At 37.0% G+C, this 23380-nt stretch overlaps 2 protein-coding genes across 2 annotated transcripts in view; both read left to right on the top strand.

The window, feature by feature from the left end:
* Window positions 1-14679, top strand: part of dpf1 (double PHD fingers 1) — a 41755-nt gene extending 27076 nt beyond the window's left edge. The window contains exons 9-12 of the mRNA XM_079482188.1: window positions 11638-11757; window positions 11846-11958; window positions 12087-12168; window positions 12742-14679. Of these exons, the coding sequence (XP_079338314.1) occupies window positions 11638-11757; window positions 11846-11958; window positions 12087-12168; window positions 12742-12812 (386 nt within the window). The 3' untranslated portion in view covers window positions 12813-14679. The remainder of the gene's footprint in view (window positions 1-11637; window positions 11758-11845; window positions 11959-12086; window positions 12169-12741) is intronic.
* Window positions 14680-20265: 5586 nt separating this feature from the next.
* On the top strand, window positions 20266-23380 carry LOC306908143 (endonuclease domain-containing 1 protein). Its single transcript, XM_079480756.1, has 3 exons — window positions 20266-20602; window positions 22423-22579; window positions 22771-23380. The coding sequence occupies exons 1-3, from the start codon at window positions 20285-20287 to the stop codon at window positions 23160-23162; spliced, it is 867 nt and encodes a 288-aa protein (XP_079336882.1). The 5' UTR covers window positions 20266-20284; the 3' UTR covers window positions 23163-23380.

Here is a 23380-nt window from a genome sequence, read left to right as displayed (position 1 = left end):
GAACAAGAGGAGGGTGAACTTATCCAGAACAGCTGAACAGTCACATGCTGAAAACTGGTGGCAAAAATCATGCTCTTGATTATTAAAAGGCACAGTGAATAGAAGATTGTTTTGAAAAATAATTGTAATGGTACTTTATAACCTATATTACGTATTTACAGCCGTTTGGAATGTTGCATGTACATGTTAGCCAATACAAGATGGAAATGTCATATTAGATCCTTGGGTAAAATCAAAGAAGGTGTGGGTATGGTGAAAAAGTGAAGTAGGTTGTATGTTTTCACATTGGTAATTTGTTATTTCTTTTAAACCAAAGTCTCATAGCCATCACAACATAACGTTTGATTCAATTCAGTTAAAGTTTATTCATTTACAGCTTTTTACAATGTTGCAATGTCAGCTTTACAGGAAAACCGCGAAAAAATGGAAATTACGTATTTAGAGTACAAACAGAAGATAATATGGTATTATTGAAAAAATAAGACCATGCTAAAAACAATGTTAATGAAATTTCCATAACCTCTAGCTAATCTAATATCTGCATGTGTGGTGCATTATATCTGAAATTCTCTAACCCCTAAAACTGTCCTAATCCTATATAAATGTATTTGTTCTGCTAAACACAAAGATAGATATTTGGAAGAATGTCAGTAACCATACAGATCTTGCGAATATCTTGCGTTCAGCAAAACAGAAAGCTTGATACATAGGCTTTAAACAACCTTAGAAGAAATTATGATAGAATTTTCATTTTCGGGTGAACTATCCCTTTTAAGAGCTAAATAAGTGCTTTATTTGAGCAGTTTTATGTCTGATTTGCTGTCATGTATGTCAGCATCAGAATTGGTGATGAATCATCATGTTTATCAAAAATGTTGTGCAAGTAAAATAATAATAGCAGAAGATTCTATGTCTTAAATGTAACCTCAGTTATATTACATTATAATATTCATCTATATGTATCTATAGCTTTATGATTTAGAAATTGTAATAAAGCCAGTCAACTTTCAATTCATACCGTCATTATTTACAATATTTATGTGTAGCCAAGAAAATATTATAATGAAAAAAAAACTTTATATCACAGAAAAATTCATATAAAGCATCACCAAAAACCTTTCTACAATTATAAAGCACAGCAGTATCATATGGAAGGTAAATCCTGCCAAATTTGAATAAATCCAGAAAAAAAAATGAAAACCAGATTAACAATTTCATTATACATAACTGCATGCACAATATGTGCCAAAATGAAAGATAAAAGGAAATCAACAAACTAAAGCATCTGGAAAACCTGCATTTAATAGCGTGCCCTGAACCAATCCCCCGCAGGCCTACGCTCATACAATACCATCCACAGCCGAACACGCCTTCATCATTATGGTGTAACTGCTTTTAATTAAACATAAACAATGCGATCTTTCTCTGCACAATGGAATCCATTGTAATGTTTGGTTTGAAGTTTATGAAGTGTGTTTAACTTCATCATGCGATGCGCTGACCAATCTGCCTAAGATTTCATAGTCATACAAACCGAAATGAGAGTAAGTGGATCAGTATGCTTTTTAATCAGCCCTGCATACTTCGTTATGATAAAGCCAATCGTTATACAAAGCACTGTACTATGATATGAATGCCTGTTGCAAATAATGTGCCTCCCTGAAGTTCACCTGTCATAGCAAAAAACATCAAGACCAAGGTCTAATACACAAGTTCATTTGAATGTTTTGTTTTTTCCCCCACGGCATAAACGGATATGACGTTTTTGCGGGCATTCCCATTAATGCAGACGCTCATCCACACCCCCTGATTAAGATGTAAATCAAATTGAAAACGAAAATGAAATAAAAAATCTAATCAAACTTTAAATTTGAATTGTCAGTATTAATGCGAGTGGACTAACAAAAACATTTATACAAATGTTTTTACAATTTATTTTTTACATTTGCCTTTTCATTTTCACATTGGCAGTTTTGCCTCGAGATTGGTTTCATCATTTAATTTATTCATTTAAATTTGGCAGGGTTTAGCTTCCATAGCATCAAACAGATGTTGCTGAAATCTCTGTCACTCTTTCTGTGAGTTTACCTGACTGCTGTCTACGCTCCGCTAGGCCTCATTCGGTACCTGCCACAGTCACACTCCTGTCTGCTCCGCAACAAAGCAGGAAGAGCAGTGGCCGTTGCCTAGCAATGGTGTTGCCATGGAGACTGGCCAGCCAGACTCCCTCTATAAAGAATAGGTTGTTATATGTACATCGAGTACAGGAAGGGGGGGGGGGGAGCAGTGGAGTTTGGAGTTTCTCTGGCTTTGAGGACTGAGGGGTGGAGAGGTTCATTAAATCAGAGAGAGAGACAGACAGACAGACAGACAGACAGACAGAGAAAGAGAAACCTGCTGAATTCTCCGTATGATTTGGCATATATATGAGGGAAGAGAAGAGGGTTGGTTGAATGATATTGCGTTCTGCCTCATTTACTATTCTGTATTAGGAAAAGGGCCGAGGGCTGTTTGGCTAGACTGGATGCTTCAGGTCATTTAGATTATACTGTATGCGTAAAACCCCACATCGCCTTTTATCTTGTTTTCCATCTCCTTTTTTCACGAAAGTAAGTAGACACACACTCAAATAGAAAGTTTATTTCTAGGGTTTAAAAAAGTTTCTCATAAATGCTTTCTCAATGCACTGTAAGACTTTAGAAGACACTTTAATACAAAAAAAGACACATTGCTCAATTTGTGTTCCCTGCTAATTCAAATTTTGATCAAGAGGATATCTATTGTTTGGATCACTTTTTGATGTTTGTCAACAATTGTACATTCACAGATTTACAGTCTATTAAAATGTGCTTGCATACTGTATGTATGTATATATCATCAAACTAAATACGCAGAATATGCAGCACAAAATGATCAAAAGCCCCCTGGTGACATAAAAAACACAAAGTGTCAAATTAAATTGCATAAAATGTTTTTTGCATGCTTCATTTCCAGTTGCTGATCCACCCATGTAACGAACAGGCGATAAACATAACAGATGTTGTGATATGTTCGGTTGAAGTGTCACACAAAGATTCTGTTCTTCACATTATAGTTACTGTAATGAGGATTTTTCAGTACATAGATAAGAGGTGACAGACCCAGAGTCGAATCTTGCACACGCCCCCACAAAAGACCCCTTACACTTTATATAAAATACAAATATCTTTGAGGGCACAGTACAAAAATCAGTCTGACTTTTAGTCAAGTTTTATAATTCATAACAAGATGTCCTGGGTTCCCAATCCCAAGGTCCTCAATGAGAAAGAATATTGATCTTCAGATATCTCTCCTCTCAAAGTCACACTGAAGAGTGACAAAGTCACACTGGAGGGCGTTTCCTCCACTTTTATAATGTCTGAGAGATCGGGGTCTGTTTGAAGCTTCACTGTGTGCAAATGCTCGTGTGTTTTAATTTATTTGCGAGAGAGCGAGCTTTAAATGAAAATGTTATGTATGCAGTTTCAAAGAATAGTGCGTTAATGCTGTTATTCCTATAGTATAGGGAAATTGTGTTTTGTGCTGTTTGTGTATCTGATGCTTGTTTTCAGCAATAGAGATGTACGTGCATCACATGGTCATGGATTGTGTGTGTGTGTGCTTGTGCGCAGGTCGAACTGAATACACTGCAACCATAGATCAGGTTTTATTATGCACCAAAAGCTCGTCCTCCTCTGCTTTAGCAATGTCATTCTGTTTAAGGTGTGTTATACAACCCTGCTGAATGGACAACAGACTGAGGTCCATATAATACTGCAGTGCCGTTTGTTTTCCACTTCTGACTGTATAAGACAGCTGTCATAGCATTTCACTTTAGGAATGATAGGTAGTAAGATATATTTATACTGTACACAAACAATATGTATACACACATGCACACACGTATATGTATATGAATCTACATTATATATACATATATCGTTAGCAAATGTGATATGGACATGGTGTATGTGTGACATTGCATGATAGAGGGGGTTATTAAAAGCAAGAGTCTGGCCCATTTGTCATGGTCAGAAATAGGTGCCACATGCGAGCAACCTCAAAAAATGATCAGGCAAAGGTGTAGCTGTAATAAGGCAGAGAACACAAGGGGTTTGTATGTGCGGACTCGTGCGTCATTTGTTTGTGTAAATCCATCCACACTGCAGCAAAACCTAATGAGGTGCCACATGTCTCATTGTAAAGTCTGGCTTAAGATTGTAGGGATTTTTGTAATATACATTAGGGCATGTGCTAAAAGAGTTTTCCTTCTTAAATACAATATAAACTCTTATGCATGCAGAGTATGATTTTGACTTGTCTTCCATAAAAAAACAAGCAAAAGTGTGTACAGCAATTCACTTACAATGGAGGTCTATTGGGTGATCTGACAGCACTGCTAAAATAGGAATATCATCGCTGTCCTTCTGAAAGTTGACAAGCACTTTTCACACTTTGTACTGGTTAGATATTTGCAAAAAACCCAATGACAAACATAAACGGTGACTAATAATGATGATTTATAAAATAATAATCCCAAAATATGGAGATTTCAGGTTTGAGACGGACAGCAGCGATATGCAGTCTGCCTCATCGATTCCTATTGTGTGTGTATCCTATGCAAAAAAAGATTTAATGATTTTATTATGTGCTAAGTCATTTTCTTTGATATCAAAAACAACAAAATAAAAAGATATTTACATGCACTTAAATAAAATAGTAACAAAACGGCACGATGGTAATGAAACACTCTCCACCGATGACTCATGCACCGCTTGACTTCCTAAATGTGCATGTCTTTCTTCTCAAGCTTTTATCTAACTCTCATTTCACCGTCACAGTGATGTATGTCACACCAATGTGACAGTCCTGGACAAATCTCCTTTATTTGTCTGAGCAACCTGCAAAAATGCCTTTGCATTTTTCTCATTTGATCTTTTCTGATGAAACCGTGTTTGTTTGTAGTGCTGGCGATGGCTTAACGTGGTAAAGTTTCTGCCAGCAGTTTCATGTAGAGGTGTTGCTTCAGTGAGACTCTCTTTTGCATTTGTGTGTTAATTAGATATGTGTGATCTAGCTCAAACTGAATTGTGTTACTGTAGGATCATTTGGAAGAGAGAGGTGTGGAGAGAGCAGGAGCAGGATTTTTTTGAGGATCCCTTTTTCTATGTGTCTTTCGATTCCCAGGGGGCTGCAAGGCACTTGAAAGCTGTGAAGTGTGCTGTTCTGCCTGTATTCTCTGCGTAATTGGACAAATGCTGCTTTGGGAAAGAGTTGGGAAGAATTGGGAGCTCTCTTGTGTGTGTTTCTCTATCTATGTTTCTTTTTTGGCTTGACTCTGTTTCTCTATCTCTCTCTCCTCGTTTTTTTTTGTGTGAATTAAGAGGTATGCTCCAAAATCTAGAAAGTTACCTTGTTGTGTGAATAGACAGTTCCCTTCTAAACCTTTCTAACTGGGGTGAAACCTCATAAGTACACTTAAAAAATGAAAAGTGCTTCACAATATGCCATAGCAGAACCTTTAACATTGTGTTTCACAAAAGGTTCTTCGTGGCATAGAAAGGTTCTTCTATAAGGTGAGAAAGTGATAGAAGAGCCATCTTTGGTTCCACAAAGAACCATTCAGTCAAAGGCTCGATGTGAAGAACCTTTTAAAGCACATTTATTTTTGAGAGTTTATCTGATTTCTAACACGCAGCATAGCAACCCAGAAAGCTACACACAACGGTCCACAAAGGAAAACTTATTAAGGATGAATCCCAATAGAGTTTGATATTAGCATGTTGCTAATGCTAGCAGTACTATAAGTATCCAAACATTTTTAATTACAATTCAAGTCTGTTTTACATCCATGAAATAATCTATGGTCATTACTTTTCGATGGATGACGTTTCTTACTTCATTCAACAAATGTTTTTTTTTTATTTCTTCTGCGTTGTGGTTTGTCAACTCTCAGCAACAGACATAGATTTATTTATACAATTGTTTATTTAATTGTTAATTCCTTTACACTTTCTATTTTTATACTAATAGTTTAACAAAAGTTAATTTGTTTTGCCATCTTGGATTTGTTTCACTGCATATGCCACGTTAAATTTTATGTTTTGAAGCACTTGCATCTGGAGCATAAGATCTGGTGCCTATGAAGCCTGAAAATACTGCCTCAATAGGCGGCTCACTAGGTTTTGGAACAAAGCATCTGTCTGTCTGTCTCTCTCTCACTCTCGTCTCTTTACTCACATCTTTTTTCATTGTGTGTGTGTGTGTGTATGTGTGTGTGTGTGTGTGTGTGTGTGTGTGTGTGTGTGTGTGTGTGTGTGTGAAGGCAAGATTGATTGCATGTGGATGAACATTAGAACAGAATACCGCTAAACATCCCTGCAGGCTTTTAATCATTGATGGGATTTCTCTTGAATCAGACTGACTGCAGGACAGTCTCTCTTGCATACACACAGCCCTGTTAGAATTCGCTGATTCACTCTCCAGGGTTTCATCTTTTGATAAATCATTTATGTAGTGTGTGCTGGCCATGTTAGTGTCGACATGCGTGTGCATGTATGGGCGTCTGTATGTGTGCCCTCATGTGTACGCTCCATGGGGATTAGTGAACACAGCTTGCCTTTGAGAAATGAAATAAAAGAGGGACAAAAGAATAGATTTCTAGTTCGAGTGGATTGTTCCATACTTGCATACTTTTTCTGAAAGTTTCACAGAAGACACTTTTCACACCTGCTATAAAACAATCATTATACATTTTGGAGATTTGGAGAGGAAGATCATAGAACTGTGAATCCTTACGTAGTATTTTAATGATTTACTGGAATTCTTGTCTTAAAGGTTTAGTGGCATCTAGCGGTGAGGTTGCGAATTTCAACCAACGGCTCGCTCCACCCCTCACCTCTCCCTTTCAAAGCACTACCGCGGCTGGCAAAGAGCTAAGATGTCGTCACGTTTTTGTTTCTTATACTTACATATTAACATAACGTGCTCTGTAGAGCAGTTTGTCCGTTTAGGACTACTGTAGAGACAACATTGTGAATTTCATGTAACGGGACCCTGTCATTCTAAGGTCATAAAAACACAACGCTTCATAATGTAAGTTCTTTAGACACCTCTGAACACATAGTTTTGAATATTATATTGCTTTTCTGTCAGTAGATCCTTTAAAAAATCACACACTGGACTTTTTAAGCTGTGGTTGTGATCCACCAATGTACGAAACAAGCCGTTTGGACGGTCCACAACAAATTCCAACATTGTTATTTAACGGAGAACTATTCCTTTAATAGAGATGTTTTCTGCAGTGGCTTAAATATTTTATGACAAAATAAATGGAGAGAGAGAGGATTGACAGAGTAAAAGTTCAGTGACACGTTATGTGAGTCATATTCTGCAGCAAATATTTGGGTACAGCAGATTGTGTCCCTCTATTCTCATGCACAGTTGCTGCACTCCAACAGTTTTTATGTTCTAATTATGCAGCGTAAATGAGAATCTCGAAATCTGAATACTGGGTAGAGTTCTTATTCCATCTTCTGTGTACTGTATTAAAAAAACTCCTCCCAATACCAATATTATACATTTAGTTTGATAGTTCACACAAAAATACAAATCCGTCATCATTTATTTACCCGCTGGTCATTTCAAACCTGTATGACTTTCTTCCTCATGCAAAAAAGAAAGAAGATATTTTGAAAAATGTTAGTAAAAGTGGCACCCATTCACTTGCATTGGTTTTGTGTCTTTACAATAGAAGTGAATGGGTGTCGCCGGTGGTCAGTTACCAACATTCTTCAAAATATCTTCTTTTGTGTTCTGCAGAAGAAAGAAAGTCACACAGGTTTGAATGACAAGAGTGTTTTGGGGTGAACTATTCCTAATCCAGATTATCCTCAACCCCATGTCCGTAATATAATCAATGGTTACTAATCTTGTTTCTAATCATTTCTAACGGAAGTCAAAACATATTTTCTCAAAATTTCTTCTGCACTGTGACTTGTCAACTTTCAGCAGTACACACAGAGAGAAATGTTCAGGCACCATGGACAGCACACGGTTCTGCAGCTCTAATGCCGGCTGCTGCAGCTGCACGTGTCACAGCGCTGCGGCTTCTGACAGACTGCGAGAGGCATGATCGTGCCACATGCTTAATGCGGCCTTGATTTAGAAAGTACTTCAGTCCACATCTTCCGTCCTCTTTTAGAAACCTCACTGAGTTGTTTTGTCTTCCTGGCTCGACTTTGCATTTGTAATTTGCGCTTTGTGGAGTTATTTGTGTCTGCATTCATGCACCGGGCCGGTTGATTTAGCGGATAGCCGACATCTGCACTGGGTTTTTTAATACTTACTCTCTTTGCCTTATCGGAGACTCTCTCTTTCTCTGGGGATTAGGGAATAAAACAGCACAGATTCCCCCACTCGCTCTCTCCCTCATACACATACATGCTCCCTCCCCCACTGATAGGATCTCTGGAGGATGGAGTGGATTAATGACCTCGCCGGAGAGGGCCACAACGCTCCAAATCACCCGGCAGAGCTACATGCCCTGCTCCTGATTACTATATATGAGCTTTACAACACCATACCTGCCTATTTCTACTATTTATTTGTAGAAAATATAGTAGATCGGATATTTACACAATGTATTTATGATGTTTGTATTGGTGTATTAAAATTAAGCAATCATACTCGTAGATCTTTTGCCATTTACTTAAATAAACACTCATTAGATTCGTTTTCTGACCAGTCTGCCATTTGGGACTCGGTCCAGTACTTGTGGTCTTGCGATGGCCAGCGTGTGTCTGTGAAGCCCACGAGGCTGTTAGTTTCCCATTTGTCATTGTAGGTTTCAGAAGGGGACTGGAGAGAGGTTTGTGGCTGCTGTGCGCCCCCGGCGTGCACACTGTAAGGGTGCAGGGCACTATTTGGGACCCATGTCACAGATGTTTTAATAGAGCCTTTGATTTAATGTTCACACAAGTCTCAAATGCTTAAAATTTTTATATTATGTATTGTTATGTTGGTGCATGTAAATAAAACAACACGGGTAATGAAATTATATTATAATAAATGCAGCACATTAATAATAAACACATAACTAATTATAAAATGATTATTATTAAATGCAATATTTATATAAAATTTTGGGTAAACCAGACCTTTATGCAAACCAGACCTTTATGCCAGTGGTTCTCAACCTTTTTGTGGTCGCGACCTCCTGTGAACCCATTTAAATAACTGTCGCCCCCTCCCATACTTTACATTGATGCTAGATAAGATAACGTGTAACATATAGTTTGTTTATACCACGTGGCCGTTGAATGCTTCAATCTGATTGGTTGACAAACGTTCGTATTCATTAACTTTCGGTAAATGCCCACCTATGAAGGTGTTCCAGGTCTGCCGACCGCATAACAGTTCAATATCACTTCGCCAAGTTTAATCAACAGAAAGGTAATTTAGTGTAGCCTATACAGGCCATCACCTCACACAGCACACTGCTCTTGATCTGACGTTTATAATGTCAAACTTTACTGTTAATGGAAACACGTGCACAGTTTCGGTTAAAAAAACATATAGAAATGCATATACAGAAATAAAATAAATAAATAGAAAAACTAAATTAATTAATAAACACGGATAGCATACTGGTTTGTTTTCCTCTTCGTGCTGCTTATAACTGATAACAAATGTTTTGATAGACCTACTCTTTCAAAAGTTTGCGAGTCCATTCGCTCTCGATATGACATGCGCAAGAAAGTAGTTCTACCATCAACACCATTTAAAAGACGATTACATAACAAACAATGAAATTAAACATTTGAACAATGTCCTGTTGTGTGTCAACCGTGGTATAAGCAGAAAAATTGAGAGAGAGAGAGAGAGAGAGACCTGCGCATATTCTGAGATTACAGTCTGAAAGACAAAGATACTTATATGATCTACCTGTTTACTAAGATGCTGCTGCTTCCTGAGTAGACGTTTGCCTACTTTGTAGCTATTAATCTTTTGTGCGGAGCCTAAACTTGCACTGCGCAGGACCTACAATGAGTCTGCGCAGCTGCTCAATTTGCAATCGCGTTCCTCCGTGCATGGGTTTGGGTTTCGGGGAACACCTGCAGTGCCCCTGGTTGAAAACCACAGCAAGAACAATAGCGTAAATTTACATTAAAGAAGTATGGCCGCAGAAAAAATAAGAGACAACTCCAGTGTTATTTGCAGTTTGAAAATTTGCAGCTGTACTTTGAGAACTCTGATGCATATACATAGGTAAATATGGCTGTTTATTATGTATTTTTAAGTTTGTGCATGAAAATAAAGAAACGTACGGTTGATGGAAAGATAATAAAATAAAGTAATACTTAAGACTTACTTAGATTTATTAATAATGTTATTAATATATCAATATGAATGATGAATGCATTTAAATAATTAAAATAATATTGCTTTTGAATATTTTGAGTGATCAAACCCTTTCATATAGAGCAATTATATAAATATACATAAATATGATATAAGCTTGCAAATAAAACTATATCATTCTTAGTTTTGTCCAGTAAAACAAACACAAGCACTCAGTTTCATCTTCTCTGAATCAAGCCTTTAATTCAACTCTCTTCACGTCATATTCATTCAGCCATAAAGTCAAACTGATTTAAGTGCTGTGCAGTGACTGGGAAAACCGGAGACATCCTGGTCTTTCTTGTTAATTATATACACCAGTCCCCTGCTGTGTATTTGTGTCTTACTGCACAGCAGTGTCCTCTCATCCTGTGACAATATTTAACAGATCTCCAGTTCTCCCTCAGAAGAGCACGTGTTTCCCCTCCACCTGCGGGCTTCAGCAGCCGTATACCACTGCGAAAGAAAACATATGGCCAGAAAACCCACGACACGATCCTGCAGGGATCATAAAAGCAGCTCTAGTTAGTGGTATTTGCACTTGGCAAGCATCACTGTTATTATTTCTAATGCTAAGGGTTAGAGATTTGAATCATCCTGTGATCCTGAAGCGCACTGATGCTTCCGCACTGGCTGTGCTCTGAATGATACCTCAGACCGAGGGGTGTGCTGTTCGTTTTCCATGTGATGAGACATGTCATTTTAGCCTGGCGGATGTAAAAACAAGCATAAATATTGAAAAGAAGCATCCAGGCTGCATATACGAACCAGGATATTAACTTGGGGACAGTTATTGTGATTTTATTATTAGTTTAGTTTTTTTATATTTACATATTATTAGTTACATTTTTAGCAAATATGTATTGTTTGCTTTTTGCTTAAATATTTTGTAAGTTGCTTTATAAGTTAAATTATTTCTAAAGTAATTCATTTATATAATAGCCTACATTATTTCAGTTTTAGTTCATTTTTAATGATTTAAGTGCCTTAACTTATTTCAGTTTATTGCAGTATTTTATTTATTTGTTAATAGGTTTTTGGACAAATCACCCAAAACACCCTAGCAACGAATTAGCAACATTCTAGCACCCCGTTAACTACGGCAGCGCAACAAAACACAAGAACTTTCTTTAAATCTTTCTCTTTCCTTCATCATTCCTTATTTATTGTGCATGCTTTGCACCTCCTTATAAATTGTGCACCTTTGTCCCATTTCAGCCAAAAAAGCAGCCGACGGCTCTGTCATCCCCAATGGCTACTGCGACTTCTGTTTAGGAGGCTCTAAGAAAACAGGCTGTCCCGAAGATCTCATTTCCTGCGCCGACTGCGGCCGATCAGGTGAGGCCGAACTCTTATCAGCTCCGCTCGATTTTCGCAAAACAGATTTAATAACGTTGCCTCTCTATTACCTTCTCTTTTTATACAGGTCATCCGTCGTGTCTGCAATTCACTGTTAACATGACGGCTGCGGTGAGGACGTACCGCTGGCAGTGCATCGAATGCAAATCGTGTAGTTTGTGCGGCACGTCAGAGAATGACGTAAGTAAAACTTACAACGCAAACCGGCGTGTACCTGTTTATTGCTTTCTGAGCGTTTTAATCCAAACCCCAGTGCTGGTGTTTGGTGAAATATGCATAAAAAAGATCAACTTGCATTCTTTTTTTAGGATCAGCTTTTATTCTGTGATGACTGCGACAGAGGGTACCACATGTATTGTCTAAGCCCCCCAATGGCGGAGCCACCGGAGGGTATGTCCTATTTGTGTTTTTCCCTTACAACCGTAGGCAGAATGCAGAATGTGAAAACTGGAGAAAAGATGCAGAAAAGATGCTCTGTATATTTTCAGACCACAAATACTGCTAATTTCATATTCACTTTTAAGCGTAAAAAGAGCAGAAGTGATATGAATATACTGTATTATAGATAAAGGTTGTGTGACAGGTGGTCACAGGTGTGGATCCAAAACTAAATCACAAGCTGGTAAACCTCATGGGCATCTCAGGATGCGATAGTGAAAAAGAATAGAGAAAAGAAGTTAGTTCCTCTAAAAATGTGTAAAATAAGATTTACCTAATTGATAATTATATATCATATAAGATATTAAGACTTGTTTTATAAGAATTTCTGAAGCATTTTAAAGCATAACTAACAAATGTTAGTGAGTTTGGTATGCTTTAAAATAAAATAGTTTCAAAATGAGATGTTTCATCAAAATCAGACAAAAAAATTGATTAAGAAAATAACATTATTTAAAAAAAATGTCTAACTTCAGCAAAATGTTCCACTTTCTGCTTTTAACACCTTAATCTGTTCCTTTGCAGGAAGCTGGAGTTGCCACCTGTGTCTGCGCCAGCTAAAAGAAAAAGCGTCTGCCTACATCACACTAACCTAATCAACATGCCCTTCTTCACCCCACCAGTCTCATCCATCTCTATCCCATCCTCACAGATCCAAAGAGATTCCCCCATCATCAACCAGAAGAGAACACTCTTTCATTTGCCATGCACGGTGACTGCAAGGAAAACCACCTGAAGCCACCAACATTTTTGTGAGTTGGGACTAAAGCTCCTCATCCGTCCCTCCAAAGAGCTCGTTCCTTCACGGACCTGTGGGGTCTTCTTCTTGTCTTACTCTGTTTTATGGCGGTTAGACAAGCAGTGCCAAACGGTTTGCGGCTGAGGAGACACTTTTTGCACGAATGGGGGAGGAGTCTCTGTGACATCTTTAGATGACGAGATGAGACTTGAACATGCGTGAGTCTCACCGGAGCTTGTGATTGGAGAGACAGCGCTGTCAACGTGCCATTGATTCTTCGCTGTATTGTTCGGAAGCATACACCAGCACCTGATGAAATGGCTTTTTGTTAGTTACAAAAACGAATGAAATACAATAATTAACATCCCTCCAAGGTACAAAATTTGGTCGTTGCAACACGTTGCACTAAATTCTAGGAATTGTTCCAAAAACAAAAGAGATCTATCACAGACCGGGAAAAGTCGGAATGCTGCAACCGTTTTCATGCCTTGATGACCCTTTATTAAAAATGTCAGAGGTGCATGTCTATCAAGCAGAGAAGTTGTTCTGCGTGAAAAAAGACAGAAAATGTTTTCTTCCGTACTTCCAACGCGTTCCCCGTCTCTTCCTATTCTAAAGCCAACATAAAACTCCCTCTCAGCAAGGGTGCATTTATAAGAGTGTATATTTCTTGGGCAACGTCTGGCCCTGTTTTAAAAACAGGGCGTTAAATGTTCGATCGCTCTTCTTTTTTATGATGACTTGCTTGCATGTTGTAACAGTATCGTTTTAAAATGACAAAGGACAAAAAATGGAAGAAAGCACACTTATTCTGCAATAATGTTTTTTGTGTTTGTGACCCTCTCTGGGTAAGTTGCGTCTGTATCTACGTGCGCTTTAAAAACTCTTGAAACGACATAACGCCCGGGTGCGAAGCGTACAGTGGGCAGAGCATTAAAAGTGGGAGGAATTTGAATTCTGCCATTTTTGATGCCACTGCCATTGTGTTTTTTGTGTTTCTGGACAAACCGAAAACCAGCTTGGAGATACCTTTTTTGGTCTCTTTAGAGGGGCTTTTTTTCTTTTCTTGACAAGAAAATCGTGCAGCTTTTTTGTAGAACGAGCTCTGCTTTGTGTTATGAAATTTGCTACTGCGGTCTGCTTAAAAGAAGTTCAAACCAATGGGGGAAGGCAGGATGTGTGCGTGTTTGTGAGATTGTGCTGAGGTGACGGTTTTGAACCCAAAGTCCCCTCTTATCCGTGGCCTAACTGAAAAGACTGCCTGCCATTTTGTCTTCTCGGAGTCCTTGAGCTTTAAGTTGCGAGATATTTGCTGTAAATAGATAAGTGCTCTGTCTTTCCTAAATTGGTCCATGTTATAGACTCAAGTGAAGTTTCATGTGCTGTAATGCATCAAAATGTGAAAACAGCCTTTTCTACACAGCTAGTGGAATATTAATCCATGTTATTGGGTTATTTCTATTTTTGTATCATTTTCCAATTTTAATGAGCACTATGCCATTGGCACCGTTACAAGATATATAAATTAGGTGATCTTTTCCATTCTTTTTGAAAGAGTAGAAATTTCTTGATTTCACATTTTGATAATTCAACTTCTCTGTTGATCCAACCGGAGTTGTATTGTCGAACGCCCTCATTGTTCATTTTGTACTTCTGACAATTTTGCACAGTCTGTGGGTTTAGTTGAGGGCACTTTGATAATAAAATGAAAGCAATTGAATCAGAGTCAAAATTGTGGACACATTAACCACACAATAATAACACGTGAAATGTGTTGATTCTGCAGTTATAATATAGAGAAATCTTAAAGGTGAAGTGTGTTATTTTTTGTGGCTTTATGTCGCTTTTAGACCGTTGCTCTGTTTGTTTGAGCGGCGCAGCATAGCAAGATCAGCTCAACCAATGGCAAGAGTTTGGGAGGGGACTAACTGTTTTTAATTGACCAATGAAAGAGAAAGGGCAAGACAGAAAGGACTCGTACAGTAGAAATGACACACTTCACCTTTAATGCTGTGTTCACACCAAACGCAAACAATCATGTTCCACGCTCTTTATTACTCACAGGAAAAGTTCGCTAATGAGTGACGTGAAAAACATTGTATTTGACGTGTCAAACAGTAGGTGTCAATGAGCTCTTCATGCTAATTTCTCTCTTGTGTTGAAATGTCTCAACTTGCGCAGAACATGCGTGATTCACGTTGCAAGTTAGCCAATATTTGCATCTTTGCATTGACTTTGTATTTAATTTACTCATGCAAATCCCTTAATTCGCGTTTGGTGTGAACACAGCAAAACATTAAGAGGCAAAACTATTTCGATTTGTCTGCCTTGGTGAGATTTTTGAATAGTTTGAACCTTTGTATTTTTGAGGACGTCAAACGATTGTCACGCTGTTGATAATGTCCCCAGTTCAAGAGAGGGGCTTTATGAAATAAGTGTTATAGTCCACTGAGTGCTTGAATCATCATGTGATTGTATTCTTAGTAATGTGAGAGTTGGAAGAGAAAGCATGGGTAACGTAACACAAACGTGTGCGTTTTCCACATGCATACATCCTAACCGGATTTTTTAATGGTGAACGACTTTATTTCCATTTGAGGACCACTTTCGATCTTCTGACCCGACTCTGCTTCCTTTGTCGAGAGGGTCTTCTCTACCTGTATATTGTGCTGTGATTTTTGCTTGCAGTTTTTCTAATCCATTCCCCCAACGAACACACACAAAAAGATGCTCTTGTATGAGAGGACGCGTGCGTGTTTTCCTTTCTTGTAACTGTCCGTTGAAAATAAAACAGATGTGTGGAGAAAAGAAGTGCGTTTTGACTCAGGACTGAGTTGTATATTTGTTTTCTTTGAACTTGAAATGGGTGCTCCTATGTGGATCTGAGTGGCTGTGATTGCCGCCGCTCGCGGTCCATTTTAAAGAATGTCGTTTGTTTTATTTCTGTCCAATTTGACAAGCAGGAAATAAAAAAAATGTACATTATATGATTTTGTCTTCTGTGGTGTTTTATGTGATGCAGAACTAATATGCTTTTTTTCTTTGCTTAATTCTAATAATGGACATTTTGTTTTTGTTTTTATATTTTATTATTTATTATACTTCCCTAACTGTTGCTTTTTTCTACTAATAATATCTTTATTTTCCAGTTCAGAATAATGTAATGTAGTGCGTAAAGCATTTATATAATAATGCTTTTGCTTGAGACCTCATTCATTGTAGTTGTGCGACCAATAAAACTGCCATTCTTTTTTGTGTTTTATCCTAGAAGTTCAAAGTGAAGTAAGATATGAGTTTGGCACAGCATGCGGGTGGGTGAAAGAGAACAGAATTTGAATTTTTGGGGTAAACTTGTCTTTCCCAGACTGAAAAAGACCATTTATTGAAACTTCCATTACAAGAAGCAGTGAAGGATATGGAAACTGTATATGACCCAACAGTGAAATGGAATTTGGTAGGGTAAATTGTAAAGATGTTCCCAGGTTCTGAAACCCAGTAAATGGTCTATTTGCGCTGAATTTGTACGCTATTGAAATTATTTGTTTTAGCACAGTGTAGTCATATAGCTGATAAAAATTCAAAACATTTTTATATTCAGTAAATATTATTTTCCAGCTGTTTGTGTGCGCATGAATGCTCATTTTCCTTTTGTTACAGCAAACTGCTTACACATATAGATAATTAAATAATTTCTGAGCAAACCAGACCCAGAGAACATCTCAAGCTTATCTTTCAAAAATGTTAACCCTTTTACCACATGATCACAATATTGCCCATAAAAGTTGATTCCTAATATATATTAAGGAATATTTTTGTGTCTCGGAAGATGTGCTGGTTTGTGTGTGTGTGTACTTCGAGGGGTGGGGGGGGTAGATTGGAGACTCCAAGCCAATTACCACATCCACCAGACAGCCTCAGACTGCTGCCTGAGCTTTTCTTCCAATAAGAGTGCGGCTGCAATGAGCTGAGGCCCAGTGGTTGCCATGGTAACTTAGGGGCTGCTTGCATGGCGGATGATGCTGGGCTGGGGTGATGGATTACAGTAATGGGATGGGTGTGTGTGTGTGTGTGTGTGTGAGGGGGGGTGTGAGTGGGGAGAACTCATGCATAAATATATTGGAAATGTATGAATAAATCTGAAATGCATGGACTTAAAGGACACCGAATAGAAAGTGGATGGAGGATCTTTGAATTTGGCCTGTTTCACACCTCGGTATCGTCATGGTGAAGGTGCGATTTGGGGTTTAAAATTATGTGTATTATTAAAACAGATTTATCTGAGATTATCTCAGAATTCTCTGTTTATAATCTCTGTGTTACTGGACACAACTTGGTTGGTTGTTTACAAACTTAACAATCACATATTTGTGAACTGACTCTCTTAACCGAGACAAATCTATTTCTTTTTACAAGCATTTTTTTGTTATATCCTGCAGTCACGTTCAGTTGATTCACAGGATGTTTGTTTTGATTGATTGATTGATACATATTTTGTGTTTTGTACTGAAATACTTTGAAACAATGCATGTAGGGAAATGCCCTATTTGTACAGAGTTATTCAATTTAAGAACTATACTGACTTCATTCATATACCATATTCTTAAAAAATCTAAACCACATATATTTATACTAAAATGTTTTCATTCTAGATGTTTTAATTTAATGTATGGGTATTTCACTCATTATTTAGTTGTTTGTTTATTTTGTATCTTCTATCATCTTTGCCAAATGTATTTTGTTTTCATTTCCACCACTGATTTATAATGAGAAGAACATATACGATCATTATTATTAAGTAATATTGGTTTCTAGGTTTATGTTTTAAAGGAATGTGGTGAACAGCAATCCACACAATTTTTACTAATACCTAAAAGAACTCAGAATAGTGAATGTCACTATTCTGCCATCTAGTGTTGGCCATGCATTAAGGGCCTGAGAAAACATGCTGCAAACACAACAAGTTTATCAAAACGTAAAGTAACAATTTTAAAAGCTTAATGTCCCATCTCAATAGTCTTTCTCTTCTGTATTGTAAGTAGTGCTGCACAGCGAGAACATCAGTCCTCTATAGCAATCCCAAGAAGATGTGTTCATGGCCATCAGCGTACAGTATGTTGTGCTTTGGACAACAGTTTGCTCGACAACAGAACTGGATGTTGCTCATTGAACTTCTGAACACTAATTTAATTTCATTAACTGTGTTGTTAATTATCTATATAGATATAAAATATAAAATCTATATATTTTTTTCTGTTGTTCATTAAGTAAACTTGACTATGTTGTGACAACTAATGACTTAAACATAATATGGTTAGTTGGGTGGACTTCAGTCTCTGTTTGTTGAGTTAACCCCAAAACGTGCTTGTGATAGGTTGCCATATTATTTTAAGTTGACTCAAATATTTGTTTTACAGTATATATTTAGGGTAGGGAATTTGCATAATATCTTCATGGAACATGATCTTTACTTAATATCCTAATTAATTTGTCATTAAAGAAACAAACATTTAGCATATAAAGGGATATTTTGAAAATGCTTTTAAAAACTAAATAATTGTCCTTGAATTAAGTAAGGCACAATAGGCAAAATGTAAAAACTGTTTTGAGGCTTATTTTTCCACAGAACTTTCAATCAATCGGTGGCTGGGTTACAGAGCCATTGAGAGAGAGAGTTCTGCCAACGGAAGTCCAAAACGCTTGAGCGTCACATGGAGCCTTCAGATAGTTCCAGGAAGTAATGTTTTCTCTTGAAATGCTTTATTTATAGAAAATCCAGAAAATCATGTAACAATTAAAAAAAATCTAATTTAGAGCTTAACAGAACTTGGAGAGCAAACAGGCTTGACCCAAAAGAGGAGACCTTCAGACTAGTAAAATCTACCTAAGAATGAAGTCCGGCTCCCATGGGATTATTTCTCGTCCCTGGAAAGTACATTGTGTTGCTTGTTAGGTGACAACTAGGTTATACTACAAAATGAAAAGTACAGTTAGTTAAAAAAAAGAGTTACCTTTGGAATAAATAGATTTTCTCTGGCGAGTTTTCTCCATGATTGCCAGTACACTGTGTAAACAAGTGAAAACTGTAAAAAGCCTTTCATTTTCCAGCAGCTGCGGCGCCGGCAAAGTTTTGTAAAATCACAGTTTCATATTTAAAATTACATGTTTTTTGTAATTGGATGTATTTTACTGTACTTCAAAAATACTTGATACAGACATGAACAATCTGTTAAAACTAACAGTAAAATCCTGTAAAATAGCACTTTGTTAGACTCTTTTCTGATAATGTTAGACAAGTTCAGGTAAATTACTGAAGAGCAATATCAAGTTAAGCAAGTTTTTTTAGTTTGCAAAAATTTGGTGAATCATTGCAATAATGGCAATACAAAAATGTGATTCTGAATGAAAATAACTTCCATTCTTCGGTTTCTCTATTCTGCATTACTAGTTATTTCAGGGAACTATTGAGAGCCTTCGTGAACCGCTATTGCTGTGAAATAACTGTTCCATTGGAGTCAACAGAGTTGACGTGACTCTCTCTCTCTATGGCTCTAGGTTACAGCAAGGTCAGACACCTGTGAGGCTCTCATGGGCATATTCTGTTCCCTGGAAAGTACATTAGGTTACACATGTTGGGTGACACATGCGTAAGAAAGAAAGAAATATTTCTCAAAACCCAATTTTATTTTTTATTTTGCTATAACATAAATGTTATATTTGTTGATTATTATCTATTTATACTATAAAAATAAAAAGTAAATTTACTTAAAAAACTTACCTTCAAAATAAATAGATTTTCTCTGAAGAGTTTTCTCCACGATTGCCAATACACTGTGAAAACACATGAAAACTGTAAAATGCCTTTACTTTTCTTCAGCTGCGGCAACAGCAAAATACCGTAAATTTACAGTTTTATTTTTAAAATAACATGCAGTCATGTAAATTTGCAGTCTTTTTGTAATTGGATGTTTTTTACTGTACTTCAAAAATACAAAAAATAACTGTAAAATCCTGTAAAATAGCAGTTTGTAAGACTCTGTCATAGAGTTACACAAGCTCAGGTATCTTACTGAAGAGCGATATCAAGTTTAGCAAGTTTTATTAGTTTGCAGAAATAGGTGAATAAGTGCAATAATGTCAATTAAAAAAGTGATTAATAATGCTAAATTAATTTAACATCCATTCTTTCTAAGCCTGTTTTTTATTGCTTACACCATCCAATTTTGCTAAATTTGGAAGTACCTGGTAATCGCACTTGAAAGTAAATATACAGAGTGATAAAGAACACATGTTATCGTAGGTGGTCTGTGGTCCAGTGTTGGAGGACATCAGATGTATTCAGTCTGTTGCACTATGCAGATTTCGTTCATCTTGTGTGTCCTCATCGGCACATTTGTGTACCGAGCACAGAGCGAGGTGGTGGAGCATTTCTGGGATTCACCGGACTGCCTGAAGTTCTTCTACAATCATAACGTTCCAGAGTTGGGATCTACACAGGCAGATGTTGTGCGTTTATGTCAGCGCTTTTTTAACACGTATCACTTTGCAACGCTGTACAACACATACTACCACATTGCTCTCTATTCTGCATACATCTTTGAACCGAGCAATGGAGGAGGAAGAGATAAAAACTGGTATCTTGAACCACAGGTAAGTTGTTTAACAATGTAGCCCTCATAGGTTTTGATTCACAGGTTTTGAATGACATGAGGGTCAATAAATGACAGAAGTTTTATTTTTGGATGAACCAACCCTTTTAATCCTTTATCCCCACATAAATCAATCCTAATAAGTGACTACATTCTAATGTAATTGTTGGATTTGTAAATGCTCCTGGTGAACCCAGGTATCCTAAATTATGTGCTTCATAAAAACCAATACATCTATTGTTAATGTCACATATTACTGTACACTCTTAAAGTAACAGTGCTAAAAGTCCTGTATTTTTTTGCCACAATGTCATAAAAGACTTTCCAGAGAGCCTTTCTCAAAAGAAACTTTTCACCCTACCTTTTTATGAGCTGAAATAAACAATAATTTGCGCAAAAGAAAGGTTCAGTGAATGTTCTTTATGGAACCATAAAGCCTGACAAAGAACCTTTCTCAAACCACAATTTTGAAGAGTGTATGTACATCTCAAGAATCTTATCTCTTGTATAGGGAATATATGCTGTGTACATATGTATGCATTAAATGACTTGTTCTTATCGGTTTATTTTACACGTGGCAAATGTGACTCAAACTGAACCACACGTGAGAACAATGTGACTTTTCTTATGGCCTTCGTTGAAATATTGCTTACATCAGTGGTCTCCAACGTGGTGCACTTCGGCACATGGTAGCCTACATGAAATCTGTGAGTTTCCCGCCAAGCACATTCTATAAGCCTGAATATTAATATTTCTTTTTCTTTTGTTTAGTTTTTTTAATTCATTCATAATTTTTCATAGTAATTCTATTGAATAAGAAAAAACTGTTAACCTTTAATTAACATAAAAAATGTACTGCATTAGTTAATATATGGCATCACATGGTTCTGTATTTTATTATATTTTATATGCAACAAGTATCCCCTGGATTATTTTATCAATTCAGATATAGCACTCGCTTACAAAAAGGTTGGAGACCCTTTACTATTACCTACATATTTTGCTTTGCATTGAGTGACATTTAACTTTCTACTTTTTAAAAATACTAGTTGTGATACATTCATCTTTAAAGTGATAGTTCACCCAAAAAAGAAAATCTGTCATCAATTACTCACCTTCAAGTTGTTCAAAACCGGTATAATTTTCTTTGTTTGGTTGAACACAAAGATTTTTGGAAGAATATTAGCAAATGAGATTTCCGGGGTACCATTGACTACCATAATGTAAAGAATATTGTATTTTTTTGTTCTGCTGAGGGATAGACCACCCAACAATGAAATTCTGTCATCATTTACTCACCCTCAGATTGTTCCAAAACTGTATATATATCTTTGTTCTGTGGAACACAACGGAAGATATTTGGATGAATGTCAGTAACCAACAGATATCATCCCCCATTTCTGCCATAGTAGAGAAAATAAATATATGGGAGTAAACGGGTATGAGATCATTCTTCCTTTGTGTTCAGCAGAACAAAGACATTTATGCAGGTTTTGAACAACCTCATGGTGAGTAAATGATAATTATTTCATTTTTGAGTGATCTATCCCTTTAAGACATTGACAACCATTTTAATGGTAGTCAGTGCTGCCCCAGAAAACTCAGTTAACAAATTCCAAATACCTTTCTTTTGTTCAACCAAACAAAGAAATGTATACAGGTTTGGAACCAATAGAGCGTGAGTTAAGCATGACATTATCCCTTCAATTGCGTGACCTATCCCTTCAATTTCAAGACATATGTATTTTTTTGTAAAATCCTAAATATGTAAGAAAATGCCATAAAGAAAGCAACATAAAGAGAAATGCTGATTTGCTATAGTTGATCAACGAAACATGGTCGGGTGAAATGACAGATGGATATAAACTACGGAGGGAGAATCCTGGCATCTACCTGGGAGAGAGACAGGCTCTGGATGAGGACTACACAAACTCAGGTTTTGACCGGGGACACCTAAACCCCAATGGACATCATGCAGGTATAAATGCTAAAGATGTTTTAGTATCTAAGGGCATCATTTAACTACATCTATAAGTCAGTTACTACAACTACACATTGGTTAAAATTGGCTATGAGAGATAATAAACATTGTACATATGGTCGGATGAACCTGGAGAAAATGATCACTCTGAAATCACCTTATTTAAAAAGCATATATTTCTGTCTCAGTTCCAGGTCGTAATTCCACATTTACGCTGACCAACGTGGTGCCCCAAAACCCCAAGCTGAACCAGAATGCTTGGCGTCTACACGAGTCAAAAATGACCAACATGTTTAAAGCAGACTGTCATCAGGCCTATGTGCTGGTTGGTGCCATCCCTTCTTTAAACAACTGGATCATAAAAAATAATGTCAATAGGGTGAACATCCCAGAGTACATCTGGAACGCCTATTGCTGTGTAGATCAAAATGGCCAACCCATCTATAGTGGGGCAGCTACTGCAGTCAACACCGAGCTGAATGTTGTTGTGGAACATACTTTAGATGAAATGGTCGATTTTCTTCAGCAATACTCAAATACACCAGTGGGAGAGCTGTTCAGTGGCCAATGCAAAGGCTGACAATAAAATTTGTTGAGCATTCGCAAGACATAGTTCTGTGTTTGTACATTATTAAAATTATGACAGAAACATATGCAGAATGTGGTTAAATGGACAGTCGTTTTATTGAATATCATCGAAAAACTAAGACCCATTCATGTTAAATTACAGATGTAATAACATGATAAAATATAAACCTTACATGTGTCTGGAAACAATGAATTAAACAAGTAAACAGG

Source organism: Barbatula barbatula (genome assembly GCF_947034865.1).
Source record: "Barbatula barbatula genome assembly, chromosome: 19".
Classification (NCBI taxonomy): domain Eukaryota; kingdom Metazoa; phylum Chordata; class Actinopteri; order Cypriniformes; family Nemacheilidae; genus Barbatula; species Barbatula barbatula.
The sequence above is the reverse complement of the archived record's forward strand: the minus strand, read 5'-3'. Positions and strand labels throughout refer to the sequence as shown.

What these genes read in the sequence shown, in the direction of transcription:
- LOC306908143 (XM_079480756.1), top strand. Translation starts at nt 20,285, where the DNA reads ATGTATTCAGTCTGTTGCACTATGCAGATTTCGTTCATCTTGTGTGTC. An exon ending in ACTGGTATCTTGAACCACAG is followed by an intron (nt 20,603 to 22,422) that starts GTAAGTTGTTTA and finishes GATTTGCTATAG; the next exon opens with TTGATCAACGAAACATGGTC. An exon ending in CCCCAATGGACATCATGCAG is followed by an intron (nt 22,580 to 22,770) that starts GTATAAATGCTA and finishes TTTCTGTCTCAG; the next exon opens with TTCCAGGTCGTAATTCCACA.